This window comes from Cryptomeria japonica, chromosome 11 (assembly GCF_030272615.1).
Source record: "Cryptomeria japonica chromosome 11, Sugi_1.0, whole genome shotgun sequence".
In the NCBI taxonomy this organism is placed as follows: Eukaryota; Viridiplantae; Streptophyta; class Pinopsida; order Cupressales; family Cupressaceae; genus Cryptomeria; species Cryptomeria japonica.
The window spans coordinates 493,734,603-493,750,313 of record NC_081415.1 but is presented as its reverse complement, the minus strand read 5'-3'; the positions used below and the strand labels follow the sequence as shown (position 1 = coordinate 493,750,313).

General features: G+C 36.8%; 1 protein-coding gene across 1 annotated transcript in view; it reads left to right on the top strand.

Annotated features, from left to right (window-relative positions):
* Nucleotides 1-15,711, top strand: part of LOC131068306 (transportin-1) — a 65,961-nt gene that overhangs the window by 38,275 nt on the left and 11,975 nt on the right. The window contains exon 18 of the mRNA XM_058003472.2: nt 8,039-8,149. Within this exon, the coding sequence (XP_057859455.2) occupies nt 8,039-8,149 (111 nt within the window). The remainder of the gene's footprint in view (nt 1-8,038; nt 8,150-15,711) is intronic.

Below are 15,711 nucleotides of genomic sequence, written 5' to 3'. Positions count from 1 at the left end.
GCAAATTTGCCTTGGAATTTAAAAACAGTTCACAATTTTTGTTGGACGTTGGGATTTTTGTTGTTTTTTTGGCACCATTTATGCTGTTTTAAGTGTATAAAATTTTAATTTTTGAGTTTCTTCCTAACCTCAAAATTCGTGCCAGAATTCTCCTATAGGATTTCAGTTTTTTCAGCAGCTGTTTCTATTCTGATTTTTTTTTTTAAAATCAAATTCTTTTGTCTCTTGCTTTCACTTAGTTGACCTCGATCAACCTCGATTTCCGTGATGGCATCATTAACCAACATCATGTTGGAACATAGTCAGAAGTTCAACGACCGCAACTACAACACTTGGGAACAGCGTATGCTTACCATCTTTGAGTATCGTTGCCTTGATCAACTTGTTTTGGGTAAGGAATCTCGTCCTACAACAGCAGGTGATGATCAAGACAAACATGATGTGAAGAATCGAGAGGCTCTCATGCTTATCAAACTCTCCGTCACAAATGATCAACTCCCATAGGTGCCTTCAGGTAAAACAACAAAAGAGATTTGGGATCTTTTGAAGGATCTTCATGAAACGCCTGACAAGAGCCGAGCTTTCTTTCTGAAGGATATGTTGTTTTCTATCATGATGGATGAGAAGTCATCTATCCAGACACATCTTACGAAGATCAAGGACATCCGTGATCAGTTAGAAGCTATAGGCCGAACCATGGTGGAAGAGGATATGGTAGTGATCACGCTGAAAAGCCTTCCCAGATCCTACGAGCATTTCATTGATACACTCAATATCTCCTCTACTAGTGTTGATTTGAAGTTTCCTGATCTTTGCAACAAGCTGCTACAACAAAATCAATGGAAGTAGCAGTTTGGAAGCAGCGCTAGTTCATCCACTGAACAAGCTTTCACAGCCTCAGCTTTGCATAAGTACAAGGGTAAAGCTCCGTCTTTCCAGCAGAAAGGACAAGGTCAAGGTCAACCTTAGCAGTCTTCCAAAAAGAAGAGCTTACAATGTTCCTACTGTCATATATATGGCCATTTGGTGAAAGATTGCCGGAAATTGATAGCATCCCAACAATCCAAACAGGGAGGGTCCAAGCAGAAAGCCAATTCTGCCACGCATCCTGATCAGAAGGAATCTGCCTTCTATGCGTTCATGGCCCAAACCTCCTTTGATGATGTTCAATCATTAGCCTGGTACATTGACTCTGGAGCCTCTCGACATTTCACACATCGTCGGGATTGGTTTACAGAGTACATGCCTTTCACTGTTTCAGTGATCTTTGGTGGAGGTGAAGAGTATACTGTTGTCGGCAAGGGCAACGTTCAGATTTCATCTGGTGGGAGGGATTTAATATTCCTCAATGTATACTTTATACCTGGTATGAAGCTCAATCTACTGTCAGTCAGTCAGATTATGCAACATTCACCACAGCTGGATGTCGTCTTCGGGTTGCACAAGTGCAACATTGTTGACAGTGAGACTCGCACTACAGTTGCAGTTGGTATTGAGGATCATGGTCTTTATAGACTTGTTGATTTTACTGGTTCTCAGGAGCTTGCCATGGCAGTTAGGAGTACTTCCGTCAACACTCTTTGGCATCAGCGATATGGGCATCTCAATGTCCACTATCTCTCTCAGTTGGTTCGAGAGGATCTAGTCGTAGGATTACCTGAGATTCAAACCCAGAATCATGGAGTTTGCGGAGCGTGTCAAGCTGGAATGCAGCATAGGACTCCGTTTTCAGATGGAGACGCTTGGAGAGCATCCAAGGTCTTGCAACTTGTTCATGCAGACATCTGTGGTCCCATGAACACTCCATCAGTCATTGGATGCAGGTATTTTCTATTATTTGTTGATGATTTCAGCAGAGGCATGTGGGTTTATTTTCTTAAGCAGAAATTAGAGGTGTTCACCATGTTTCAAACGTTTAAGGCCTTAGTGGAAAAAGAGTCTAGCTGTCAGATAGTCACTCTTCGGTCCGACAATGGAGGGGAATTTTGTTCTACAGAGTTCACCAACTTTTGTGCATCACATGGCATTAAGCATCAACTTACCACACCTTACAACCCATAACAGAACGGTGTTGTTGAGCACAGGAACCGTACAGTTATTGAGATGGCTCGGTCTATGTTGGAGCATAGAAATGTTCCAAAACGCTTTTGGGCGGAAGCGGTCTTCACTGCAGTCTACCTTCTGAACCGGTCTCCCACAAAGGTCGTTAAGAAGATGACTCCAGAGGAAGCTTGGTCTGGCAGGAAGCCCAAAATCAGTCATTTGAAAGTTTTTGGCTCTACAACTTATGTTTGGATTCTAGATGCCATGTGCACCAAACTGGATCCAGTCAGAAATTGATGTTCATCGGCTACAGTGACAACCACAAGGCATATTGGCTAGTTGATATAGACACTAATCACCTCATATTCAGTCAAGATGTAGTATTTGATGAAGAAAGAGGGCCTTTTCAGCCTTCCTCTCCTGATTTGAGCACTGAGGATCACCCTCCAAAGGTTGTAAGTATGGGTGTTCGTCTTCCCTTAGCTCCACTTGATGGGAGGGATTTAGTTGACTCTGAAGTTGTGGGGTCTCCCAGGCATGACATTGCACCCCCTGACTTTCCTCAAGATCTTCTCGATCCACATCCAGAGGAGCTTGCTCTAGATATTCCAGGCACTCTTCATCGTGCAGTAGATGTTGGTACTTCTACTCTCCGGCCTAAGTGGTGGGCCAAGACCATTGGTGATCTTCATGATGATGAGCTCATTGAGGGTAGATCCGTTAGAGGTAAGAGCCAATAACACACAGTTAATTTTGCTCTTATGGCCAACATTCACAATATTTATGAGCCTCAAACATATACAGAGGCTAAAGGTGTACCTGAATGGGAAAAGGCTATGGCAGCGGAGCAACATAGTCTTTTGAAAAACAACACTTGGGTATTGTCTGATCTTCCTCCAGGAAAGAAGCCCATTGGCTGCAAATGGGTGTTTAAAGTCAAGTATAAAGCTGATGGAAGTCTTGATAAGTACAAGGCTCGGTTGGTGGCAAAAGGGTTTTCACAGAAGGAGGGCATCGACTATGAAGAGACATTTGCTCCCACAACCAAGATGAGTACCATTAGGCTTGTCCTCTCTCTCTCAGCTCAATTGGGATGGAAAGTCCATCAAATGGACGTCAAGAGTGCCTTTCTCAATGGTGATTTGCAGGAAGAAGTCTACATGACGCAGCCTCCAGGTTTCAAGGTTGCCGGTAAGGAACACCAGGTATGTAGACTAGTCAAAGCACTCTATGGCCTCAAACAGGCTCCTCGTGCATGGTACATCAAAATTGATAAGTATTTGATTTATCAAGGCTTTCAGAGGAGTCCTTCAGATCCCAATTTGTATGTCAAACATACTAGTGATGATATTCTGCTTATAGTAGTCTATGTTGATGATCTCATCATTACTGGCAATGCAGCACATCTGATTATGCAGGTCAAACAAAATTTGTGTCAGCATTTTGATATGACAGATTTGGGACTTCTCCATTATTGTCTCGGTGTAGAGGTTTGGCAAACTGATAGCCACATATTCATTTCTCAGTCAAAGTATGCCAAGAGCCTACTAGATAAGTTTCGAATGCAAGATTGTAAACTTGCATCTACACCTATGGAGATGGGGCTCAAACTATCAGCCAAATCAGATTCACCTGTAGTGGATGAGTCTTCATTCAGGCAACTAGTGGGCAGCCTCATCTATCTCACCGCCACTAGACCTGACATCAGTTATGCTGTGAGCTATATTTCTCGCTTCATGTCAGCCCCAAAAGTTGAACATTGGATTGCAGCGAAGCGTGTGCTTAGATATGTGAAGGGCACTCCTGATTTTGGCATTCTGTACAGTAGAAGCGAAGATCCTAGGCTGGTTGGTTTTACAGACTCAGATTGGGCAGGTTGTGTTGATGACAGAAAGTCAACTTCTGGGTATGTTTTCAGCTTGGGTACAGGTGCAATCACATGGACCAGCAAGAAGCAACAGGCAATAGCTCTTTCCTCAACTGAAGCAGAGTATTGGGGAACAGTTAAGGCATCATGTGAGGCAATTTGGCTACGTAGGATGCTTGCAGACATGCAAATGTCTCAACTAGGACCTACTCCCTTGTTTTGTGATAATCAAGGGGTTCTAAAATTAGCCAAAAATCCAGTCTTCCATGAGCCGACAAAGCATGTGGAGCTTCATTGTCATTTCATCCGCCAACATGTTGAAGATGGATCAGTGATACTTAACTACATTCCTACAGAAGATCAAACTGCAGATATCCTCACCAAGTCCTTGAGCCCTGCAAAGTTTCTCAAATTTAGAGGGCAGCTTGGTGTGATAGATAGCATGACCATTAAGGGAGGGTATTAGAATATTTAATTATATTTTAGTCACCTATATTTAGTTCCTTGTTCAATGGTCATTTAGCTTTTTAGTTAATTAGCCTTTAAGCTTTATTTATTTAGCTTTTTCTTATTAATTAATTAGCTTTTAAGCTTTATTTAGCATTTAGCTTTTTCTTTTTAGTTAATTAGCTTTTAATCTTAATTTAGCTTTTAGCTCTTTAATCTTTTACTTTAACGTTATGTTCTAATTATAGAACATCGTCTTGTAACCTCTATATATACGTGTGTATATCGTTCAATGTAATCATCCGATTATTAAATCATTCATTCAATTTATTTTTCAATTTTCTATTAGTGATTTGAATTCTTTAAACCTGTTAAGGATCTCTTCCGATTCTTTACATTTTAGAAAGTAGATCCAGGTTTTCCTAGAGTAGTCATCAATAAATATTACATAATATAGAAATCCCCCCAATGAATTTACAGACATAGGTCCACATACATCAGAGTGAACTAACTCTAAGATTTTACTTGTTTTCCTAGTACTACTTTGAAAAGCATCCTTAGTATTTTTACCTAGGGCACATCCTGTGCATGCCCCTAAATGATATTGCTTTAGCTTAGGTAGACCTGTGACAAGGTCTCCCATTGATGATAAAGCTCTAAAATTTAGGTGGCCTAGTCTTCTATGCCATATTTCATTTGCATCTGTAGTTTCATGAATTAGGGCTAAGTTGGGCTCTGTGCATAGCTCATACAAGTAGCCTTGTCTTTGACCAATTGTTTTAGCTTTCTTGATGGATGAGTTCTTTGGCCAAGCCAACACTTTGTTGTCCATGAAGGTTACTTTGTATCCATTGTCCTCTAGTGCTGATATTGAGACACGATTCCTCTTAATGCTTGGAACATATAACACTCCTCTAAGTTGTAATGATACACCTGACTTTAGTTTGATGGTGCAGCTTCCAATTTCTTTGACAGGGTGTGTAGAGTCATCTCCGATGGTTACCTCCTCATCATTCTCTTCTTTCATAGAGTCTAGTACTTCTCTGAATCCTGTGATGTGTCTGGATGAGCCACTGTCGATCACCCAGGAGTTCACTTTGTTTGATCCTTGATTTGTGAGTGTTGAATAGAGCACATACTTCTCAGAGTCCTCTTCCCTTTTTGTTTTTCTTGTTTTGGCAAATGTGGCTTGTTTAGCTCTTTCTAGACATTTGGCAACGTAGTGCCCAAATTTGTCACATCTATAACACTGAATTTGAGAGAGGTCCTTCTTGAAGGAGTTCTTGTTGTGACGACCTTTTCTCTTTCTGAATTGCTTCTGCTTGCCCTTTTTGTTTGAGTTCGTATTTAGAACTTGAAGATCTTTATCTATATTCTTTTGTTTGATCCCTTTCTTATTTTGCCTTGATTCCTCTTGGAGACAGTCAGCCTTTAGCCTATCGAATTTTGGAAAGTTATCCCTTGCATTGATGCCTTGGACGAACGTTTTTCAGATACTAGGCAACCCATCTAAAGCAATGAGGGTTAATTCTTTGCTTTGGATCTCATATCCAAGGGTTGCCAGTTCATCCCTTAAGGTAGATATTCGTATGAAGTAGGCATTGACTGATTCTCCCTTTATCATGGTTATATGATTTATCTCTCTTTTTAGAGCCAAGGTTCTACTGGCATTGGATATCTCAAAAGCGTCTTCAAGTGCTTTGAACATGTTGAAGGTTGTTTTGTGTTTCCTTATAATGGGCATAATATTGTTCCTTACCCCATCAACTATGATTTTGATAGCCTTATCATTTCCTTCTCTCCAAATTGCTTGGTCAGGTTCAATCTCAGGTTCTTTAGTTTCAGTCTTTACAAATGATTCAACTTTGTTTTCTTTTAGAATCATTTGAATTCTGAATTTCCATGCAGAAAAGTCATCACCCCTTGCGAGTCTGTCTTCAAATTTGATAGTGCTAGCCATTGATAGGATTGTGATGTTGAATATATACTTGATTTGAATTTTACGTAAAATTGAACAGCCTCAGGGTCGATTTAACTATAGCTCTGATACCATGTAAATGATGTTCAATTTACATTCAATATGCAAGTTATATTCTACTTTAATATTGTGTTTTCTCTATTACTGAATTATTATACAAATCTGATTGTCTTCTTTTATGTGGCAGGAGAGGAGCAGCATTTATAAATTTCAATGTCCATTCTCACATATTTCATTTGACATATATAGTGAGCTGGGTACGGTCAAGCGATGCCTTGACCGACCATGTCTTTTGGACATGGCCGATCAAGACATCACTTGATCGTGCCCCCTCACTATAATGGTGCATGGCGTTTTATTTTACCAACCGGTGCATATTCAAACACCCGATAATTATCGTTGTATGCCAAACGGTACATGGCTATATTAACACTATCTTAACAATTGATATAATCGGTGTATGCTAAACAGTGCATGGTTATATTATCACTATCCTTAACACCCGATATAATCGGTGTGAGTTTAATATATCACCCGATATTTAATCGGTGCAAACATAGACTAATATCGATATCAATCGATAGTCTAACCGATAATCATTAAGTCATATTTGCAAAGGTTAATTCGATTTGTCAATCGGTGAATATGAATATATTATCAATTTTGGAATACTATGATAACGAACAGTTAATATAAAAGGAATGTTTATCAATTGAATGCTTGAGTTTATTCATTTTAATAATTGATATGATAAATGATTGAATGAGAGACTTCATTTATCTCTCATTCAATCATTTATCTTACTGAAGCTATCTATACATTAACAGAAAATACATTCAAGTATCAGAGTAGCCTTTGAAGCAATGCTATGACTGACTTCTTTGATGGTGTTTGTGGGGTATCTTCAAATGTCTCTTCTATGAAGCAGCTTTTCTTTGCTTCTAATTGTTGGAGGTGAATGAACACGGTTGTCTCTCTTTTTGTGTTGTTGCTAGCCCCTAATAGCTCTTTTATTTAATGAATGCAGTAAAGTGCTGGTTCTTGTCTTCACTCTATTGTTAAAGTTTTGTTGATGCAAGGGATTATGGTTTCAATTTTTAAATAACTAACATCAATGATAGATTGAAAACAATAATAACGGTCACTTAATTGTTGAAGTTGGCATTTTTTTATAAAGCTGCATTCTTTAAGTAATAAGGTTATATTATTGTTTGAGCAGCTGAATGGTAAGCATTATTTATTTAGATTTCACATTTTAAGTTCGTTCTTTGTGACCTATATAAGTGAAGGTATACATTAGTCTTCATAGCAATCAACAAAACTTATTGGGTATCCTAGGCCTCCTTTTTTCTGAAAACTTTAACCTTGAGTAGTAACTCCCACTGCTACCCTTCAAGCAAGATACAACATTTAGACACTTAGATTGTCATTTGTAAATTATGGTTGTCCTGTTAGAGGTCCTCTTGACTATAGTTGTTTCTAATCCAAGCCTGCTCTTCTCTTTGAGTTAGTTTTGTAAAATGTAGAAAACTTAAGTAATGTTTTGAATATCTTTCTTGTAAGATGATAAATAATGAGGCAAACTGCCACATATAATGTTCAAAGAATATTTAAAATCTTTCATGCATTTTATTTTAATGTTTGAGAGTTAGGATTAGGTGATTAATTTCATGTAACCAGTACTGCATTCTGGTTCTGTACAGCCAAAATATCTTGAGATTTTGATGCCTCCACTGATTGCTAAATGGCAACAACACTCAGATTCAGACAGGGATCTTTTTCCGTTGCTTGAATGTTTCACATCAATAGCACAGGTATGCTTCTGCATGTTTACAATTGAAATATATGACGTGGTTTTCTTCTTTTGACTTCTGATTTTTTTTTCCAATTTAGTGATGTGATTAATGTATTAAACCATACTTGCATACATATTTCAAGTTTATGAGTATTTTTTTATGGGTAGATTCTCTTATATTTATACGTATTAGGGATGAGATAACATCATTGGTTGATCCCCATTTAAGAACAAATATCAAGATAAGTGAATAATGGGTTGTTTATATATATTATTTATTGATCTAATAGGTTTGGTCTGCATGGAGAAATTAATATTGGGGCATCTGGGGCTTGTTTTTTCTCATCTGATTATGATTTCTGGGTTTTTCAGTGCATGTTTGGATTATTATAGGAAAATTAGTGAAAAGACATCTAATGTGTAAGCCAAGATGATCTATGTTAGTTTTTGATGTTTTGTTGTGAACTACTATGATTTCAATGGGTTGATTTTTTAATTTTACTCATATAAGAACATTACATGATATCTAATTCAATTGTCAGTTAATTAAACTGAGTAAGATAAGCATTGAGTAAGATAAACATTAGGACAAATATTAACACTTATTTCAAATCTGCAAATATAACTTCAAAACCATGAAGCAAACAACACATGCAAAAAAACCCCTAAGGGAAAAACCACAGCAAAATATTACTTTTATTAACTTCTTACAAACTGTAGGTAACAACCCACATAAGGCATTGATCTTACAATCGTGAGCTCCAACTCACTGGAAGCACCAACTCTCTCTGAGCACTGACTCAGTATGAGGCACCAACCTCCAATAAACTCAATTTGAAAAACTTCACTGTACTCTGCTCAATCTTCATAAATCTGTACTTTCTTCTCTGCTCATCACCCTCTATCTCTTCGTCAAAATCGAAATATACATGTATCTGTACATTCTCTTTTTCTGTTTTTGAAAACGCTTAACTTAACAACCAAAAAAGCCTCATGTATAATACACCCATCCTTCTTAATATTTTTTTGTTTCAGTAATGTCCATAAAACTCTTCAAGAATAAAAGCTACTAAAAATGGTGCTGCTGTTTGGATTTTCAAAAATGGAAGATTTCTAAAATATTTGGGCACCCGAATCTGATCATGAAACATTATCAAATCTGCATTAAACTTTTTTTTTTTTGTCACATTAAATCTTTGTTTTTATGACTAAATCAGATTTTTAAAACTTTCTTTTTATGACATAAAACAGATTTGGTTTTAATCTATCATTTCCTCAAACATTCTTTTCTTGTTTCCTTCTAAAAGTTGTGACCATCTTTATGTGATTTTCTGTCCTTTCTTGGCAGCTCATATCCTCAACATTCTTTTCTTGTTTCCTACTATAACTAAAAGGAAGGCATTTTTTATTGTCTTTTTTTTAATCTTCTCTGTTCACTGTTCTATGTGCTATTCACAGCAAGGTTGAGGGTTCGAATCTACGATGGGTGAATCATTCCATGTGTTATTCAAAGCTTTCAGGAAGTGCAAGGGTTTGAATCTACAGTGGGCGAATCATTTCTTGTGCTGCAATACCCATGTGCTTGCCTAAAATCCACGTTCCTCCCTAAAAGCTGTGTGTGCTCGATACACCAGCTTATCTTTGGTATTTCCCATGCTCAATACTCTTGCATGCTGCAAGACATTTGTTTCTCAAATGCTTTCTTCTTTCTCACTTCCTCTATTGCATAAACAAGGAATACCAACCCAGTTTGTGGCTCTCACAACAAGCAATTACACATACAAGGCTATAGAAGCATAACACATGGCATTTGTGGAGTATTTAGGCCATTTTTGTTTGTGGCTTCCAATCTGTGGGCCAAATTGATAAGTTTTGATAAGAGACATCGTGACATTTTTATGGGGAACAACAATTTGATAGGTTTCATTTTTTGTTGATGATTTATAGCTTCAGTCGGATAAAATTAAATGTTAAATTGGCCTTAAGGCCTTCAACATTTAATAACATATATATATATATATATCATTCTAATCACCAATATGCACATTGCTTTCATTAATTATTTATGTTTAGTTAGCACGTATTATGTCTTGTTTGCCTTTTGGTGATTACACATCGCACCCCCTCATTTGGTATGCCACCCCGATTGAGGTCACAACCCCTCACCGAAATTGAACGAGTATTTATCTTCTATCGGGGGCAATTGCTAGGCGTGTGGTTGTGACAGACCAATACTGATCGGACATATACGTCATAGGAGAGGCTGATGTAAATTTAGTGTATACGATATAGAGGGTTATGCTGTTCTCTTCTAACACATATATATCTGTTTGTGGTCTGCAGCAAATATACGTGTGAAGTTGGGATATTACAATTGCTGTGTAATTGATAAAGATCATTTGCTGTGCATCTTCATGCAGCAATTTATATATAAGCAAATTGATTATACTAGAAGGATCGAGTGACTAAAGGAGGAATGAATAACCTCAACATGTTATCAGAGCCAGGTTTCCTTCTATAAAGCCTAACCGCTTGAAGGAAGATCCAACTAAGATCAGATTGATATCTCCTTGAAAGTTTGTATTTTAAAATGACGAATGGAATCAGATTCGAAGACAGACTTGAAGGTGCCTCAAACTATGATTCATGGAAACTACGAATGATGTTGGTACTAAGGAAGAATGAGTTAAAAACAATAATAGAGAATCCCTCTAAACTTGATGGAAAAGACGAACAGAGTCAGTGGGAAAAGAACAATATTAAAGCAATGGAGCTATTAGTAGATGGAGTAAAGAGTCATCTACTACCTATCATTACAAGGTTAGATTTTGCATATGACATGTTCGAAGCCTTGAAAGATATGTTTGAGATTAACAACACGAGCAGAATACTCGCACTTAAAAATCAACTTTCTAATATTAAAATGAGTAAGGAAGAGACTATCACTTCATATTTTATGAGGATAATAGAATTAAGGAACCAACTGTCATCAATTGGTCACATTTATGATAATAAGGAGATAACTATGATAACTCTAAATGGGCTCCCTATCTCATGGGAAAACTTTAGACAAGGAGTTATTGCTCGATCCAAAGTTCCCAAATTTGATAGACTAAAAGCTGACTGCATTCAAGAAGAGTGTAACCTAATATCAAGAGGAATCATGAAACCTGTTGATGAAGATGTTCAAGTTCTAGTCTCTAGTTTGAAAAGGAAAAAGGACAAAAAGACATTTGGTAATCGATCATTCAAGAAGCCTAGAAACTTCTCTAAAGTACAATGTTTCATATGTGACGAATATGGCGACATTGCAAGAACTTGTCCTCTCAAACTTAAACTACAAGCTTCCCTTGCTGAAGTCAGAAATTCAGACGTATGTTCAGAAAAATATGTTCTCTAGAAGAAACTCAAGATACCTTGTGATTGAGAGGGAGCTTACTAATAAAGATTGAGCACTTCTGAGGTAAAATTGTAAATATTGATTATTATTATTAATACTAATAATTATTTTATGGGCCCTGTGTAAATCATAAGGAAGTGACGACTTCTAAATGATTTCCACTTGTATTTTTTGAAGTTATTGGAAGGTGACGATCTTACAATAACTCAAGATTGTGGATAGAATCGTCGACTGAGGCAATCCACACACAAGAGCTCATGGATAGAATCGCCGACTGAGGCAATCCACGTAAGAGCTTGTGGATAGAATCGCCGATTGAGGCAATCCACACAAGAGCTCATGGATAGAATCGCCGACTGAGGCAATCCACGTAAGAGCTTGTGTATAGTATCGCCGACTGAGGCAATCCACGTGAGAGCTCATGGATAGAAACACCGACTGAGGCAATCCACACAAGAGCTTGTGGATAGGATCGCCAACAGAGGCAATCCGCACAAGAGCTTATGGATAGAATCGCCGACAAAGGCAATCCACTCAAGAATTTGTGAATAGAATCGCCGACAGAGGCAATTCACATCTTGAAACTATGGTCTCAAGATAAGCATCATACGATTTATGAATATTGCTTCCAATATCTTTTATCCTTCCTAGCTAAGAGGGAGTGTTGATGATTTATAGCTTCAGTCGGATAAAATTAAATGTTAAATTGGCCTTAAGGCCTTCAACATTTAATAATTTATATATCATTCTAATCACCAATATGCACATTGCTTTCATTAATTATTTATGTTTAGTTAGCACGTATTATGTCTTGTTTGCCTATCGGTGATTACACATCGCACCCCCTCATTTGGTATGCCACCTTGATTGAGGTCACAACCCCTCACCGAAATTGAACGAGTATTTATCTTCTATCAGGGGCAATTGCTAGGCGTGTGGTTGTGAGAGACCAATACTGATCGGACATATACGTCATAGGAGAGGCTGATGTAAATTTAGTGTATACGATATAGAGGGTTATGCTGTTCTCTTCTAACACATATATATCTGTTTGTGGTCTGCAGAAAATATACGTGTGAAGTCGGGATATTACAATTGCTGTGTAATTGATAAAGATCATTTGCCGTGCATCTTCACGTAGCAATTTATATATAAGCAAATTGATTATACTAGAAGGATCGAGTGACTAAAGGAGGAATTAATAACCTCAACATTTTTCCTTTCAAGTTTCAAGGTTCACATTTATGGGTAAAGTTGCCATGCGCAGACAATGTGTAATATAGTGACCACAGTGATGTTTAAGACCCTATAAATGTTGGGGAGAACTATCTGTTTTTTTTTTTTTTTTTTCATTTTTTGGTTTCCTTCCATTATCCATTCATCTCTATTGTTAGATGTTAAGTCTGACAATAAGAAATTTCAAGAATTTTGGGAAGTATGACTTATGTAAAAGGATTTCTTTTTAAGCGGCTGCCATTGATTGGGAAAATCCTTTATGTCTTGCCTAAGAGCCATGCACCACTTTGCTCTCATGTACTTAAAGGACAAACTTCTTCCTTGTATTGATGAGTATACTGAGAGAACAAGCTTCTACCGGATATCGATGGGTATGTCAAAATGACTTCTGTTACATTTCAACAGATATATAGGAAGGACACCATATGAGAAGTTTGGTTTATTGGTTTGGTAGTATATAGAAAAGAAAATCTATTGGAGTGATTAGGAACCTATCCATCTTCCATTGACAACAAAATGTATTCAATTACATGAATAGTTGATACAAGACTAACTAGGAATGATTCTTGGCCAGAATTGTCTAGGCAAGTTGAGAATACTCTCATTTTCAATGATTAATAATTTCATTTTTGATGGAGACACAACTAGACAAAACAACTATAAAGTTAAAAATACAAATTTGGAGGCATAAAAATTCTAAGGCATTGGCTTTGACAAGAGCCTTAGTGGATGGAGATCGTTCTCATTCAAAATTGAAATTGTACAATTGCAATTGAAGTTTTTCAACCTTGGTTTGTAAAATGGTGATGTAATGAGATAGGCTTAACAAAATTTGTGCCATCAAGCATGGTGTTGAAGCTACTAGGGTTAAAATTGATGCACAAGTAATTGCCTTTATAAATGCCCTTATGTCTACATATAAACCTATTTGGAGTCATAAAAAAATTCAAACAAGCAATCAAATGAAGTCATTTACTTTTGATTAGTTGGTTGAAAATGTGGTTAAGATAGAAAAAGGTCTTTTGAAGAAAACTTAAAATGCATGTATGAGAATAATTTCTAAGCTCATCAAAAAGAGAATTCTTCCGATAATATCTCATTATCCAAGAGTGAAAGAAATGATGGAGGAAAGGGAATAAATGGAGGACAAGGAGGAAAAACTTGTAGAAACAAGGTCAGCACCATGAGAAGGAAAATGACACAAAATTTGTTTGGTAAACAATGTTTTAGGAAAAGTAGTCATTATATTTATGAATGGGATAAGATTGAGAGACAAAAATAAAAGAAGAAAATCTCAAAATCAGATTTGGCTCATTTCACAAGTGAATGTGTGCTTTCTATATGAGGTGATGTCAATTTCATCTATGTCTTAAAAAGTTCAACTTGGTATAATGCTTGCGTCCTTGATATTGGAGAAAAATAAAAGATTATGTTTATGAATGGGATAAGATCGAGAGACAAAAATAAAAGAAGAATCTCAAAATCAGATTTGGCTCATTTCACAAGTGAATGTGTTCTTTCTATATGAGGTGATGTTAATTTCATCTGTTTCAAAAAGTTCAACTTGGTATAATGCTTGAGTCCTTGATATTTGAGGCTTTTCAAAGGGACTTCTTTGTGGAGTTTAGTGAAGAAAGATGTGTTCTTTTATATTTGGCAAACAAAACAAGACTCCTACTTGAAGGAAAAGGGACAATTAAACTTAAGTCACCTGGGTTTCCAGATTTTGTAGTCTATAATGTCTTATACCTTCCTCAATTAAAATGGAATTTATTGTCCTTGGTTCTCATTGGACAACATGGTCACTCCATTTTGTTGGACGATGGAGAGTTAATAATCAAAGGAAAATGTGATAATATATATAGTTGTTTTGACTCTAGTTGAGGAAGGAAAGTTTGTAATTTTCCCTTGTAATGTCCCCTACTAGGTTTAGGCCTGTTTTAACCCTAATTAATCTATTTCAATATATTTGTGACTTAAACTAAATTGATTAGGAGGCAAATGTATCTTAACATGAATCAAATCTGTGATATTCCATAGTTCAATTAATTTATCAATTATTAATAAGTAAATTGTTCATCTACCCATACTAGATAATTAATTCTAATATACTAGATAATTGATTTATATCATCCATAATTCTTAAAGCAACCTTTGTTACTACAGTTCTAAGGAAGAAGAGGATGTTTACGTTACCAAAGCGCTTAGAGACCAAAATACACTAGGCTCCCTAAAAGTTTATGGATCCAAGCCCTTACCCTATCTTCGGACCATGCCCTCAAAGTTTACGGGATGCTGATCCTTACCCTATCTTGGGAATCATCCTATTGATTGGATTCAAACTGCCCCTCTCTGGAAACAAATCCATACCATCTTCTTAAATACTGACAGTAATAACATGATTTAGACTATAAGTATACTATTTTCTCATGTATTATGAATATATATGAAATTAAGTATGACTATCATACATATTGCAGTCTATATTAATATTACTACTAAATTCTGCGTAACAGCATTATCAGGCTGCATATATGAATCACATCCCCTTGCATACTACCAAGAACAAGGATGTTACTGCCTGTAACTTAATAACAGATCTGATCTGATCTGATCAATGGTGATGTCACTGGATGCTTTGATTCCTTTCCTGTATATCTCTCAATGTGAGGGAGAGGTCACACCTCTTCATCATGTATGCGGCTTTGGCAATAGAATCATAGATACACCCTTTCCACCCTTAACACCCTTTGAAAGAGTGCAACTCTTCATTATATCTGCCCTTTGAAAGGGACACAACCTTTCATGATCAGATCTGCACTTCTGATTCCCAAATTATCCCCCCTCTCAAATGAGGTTCTCTTATCCCTTTTATCTCATGTTTGAGGGAGTCATAACTTTTCATTCCATGTCTTTTGACCATTCATTAACTTAATTAAATTTCA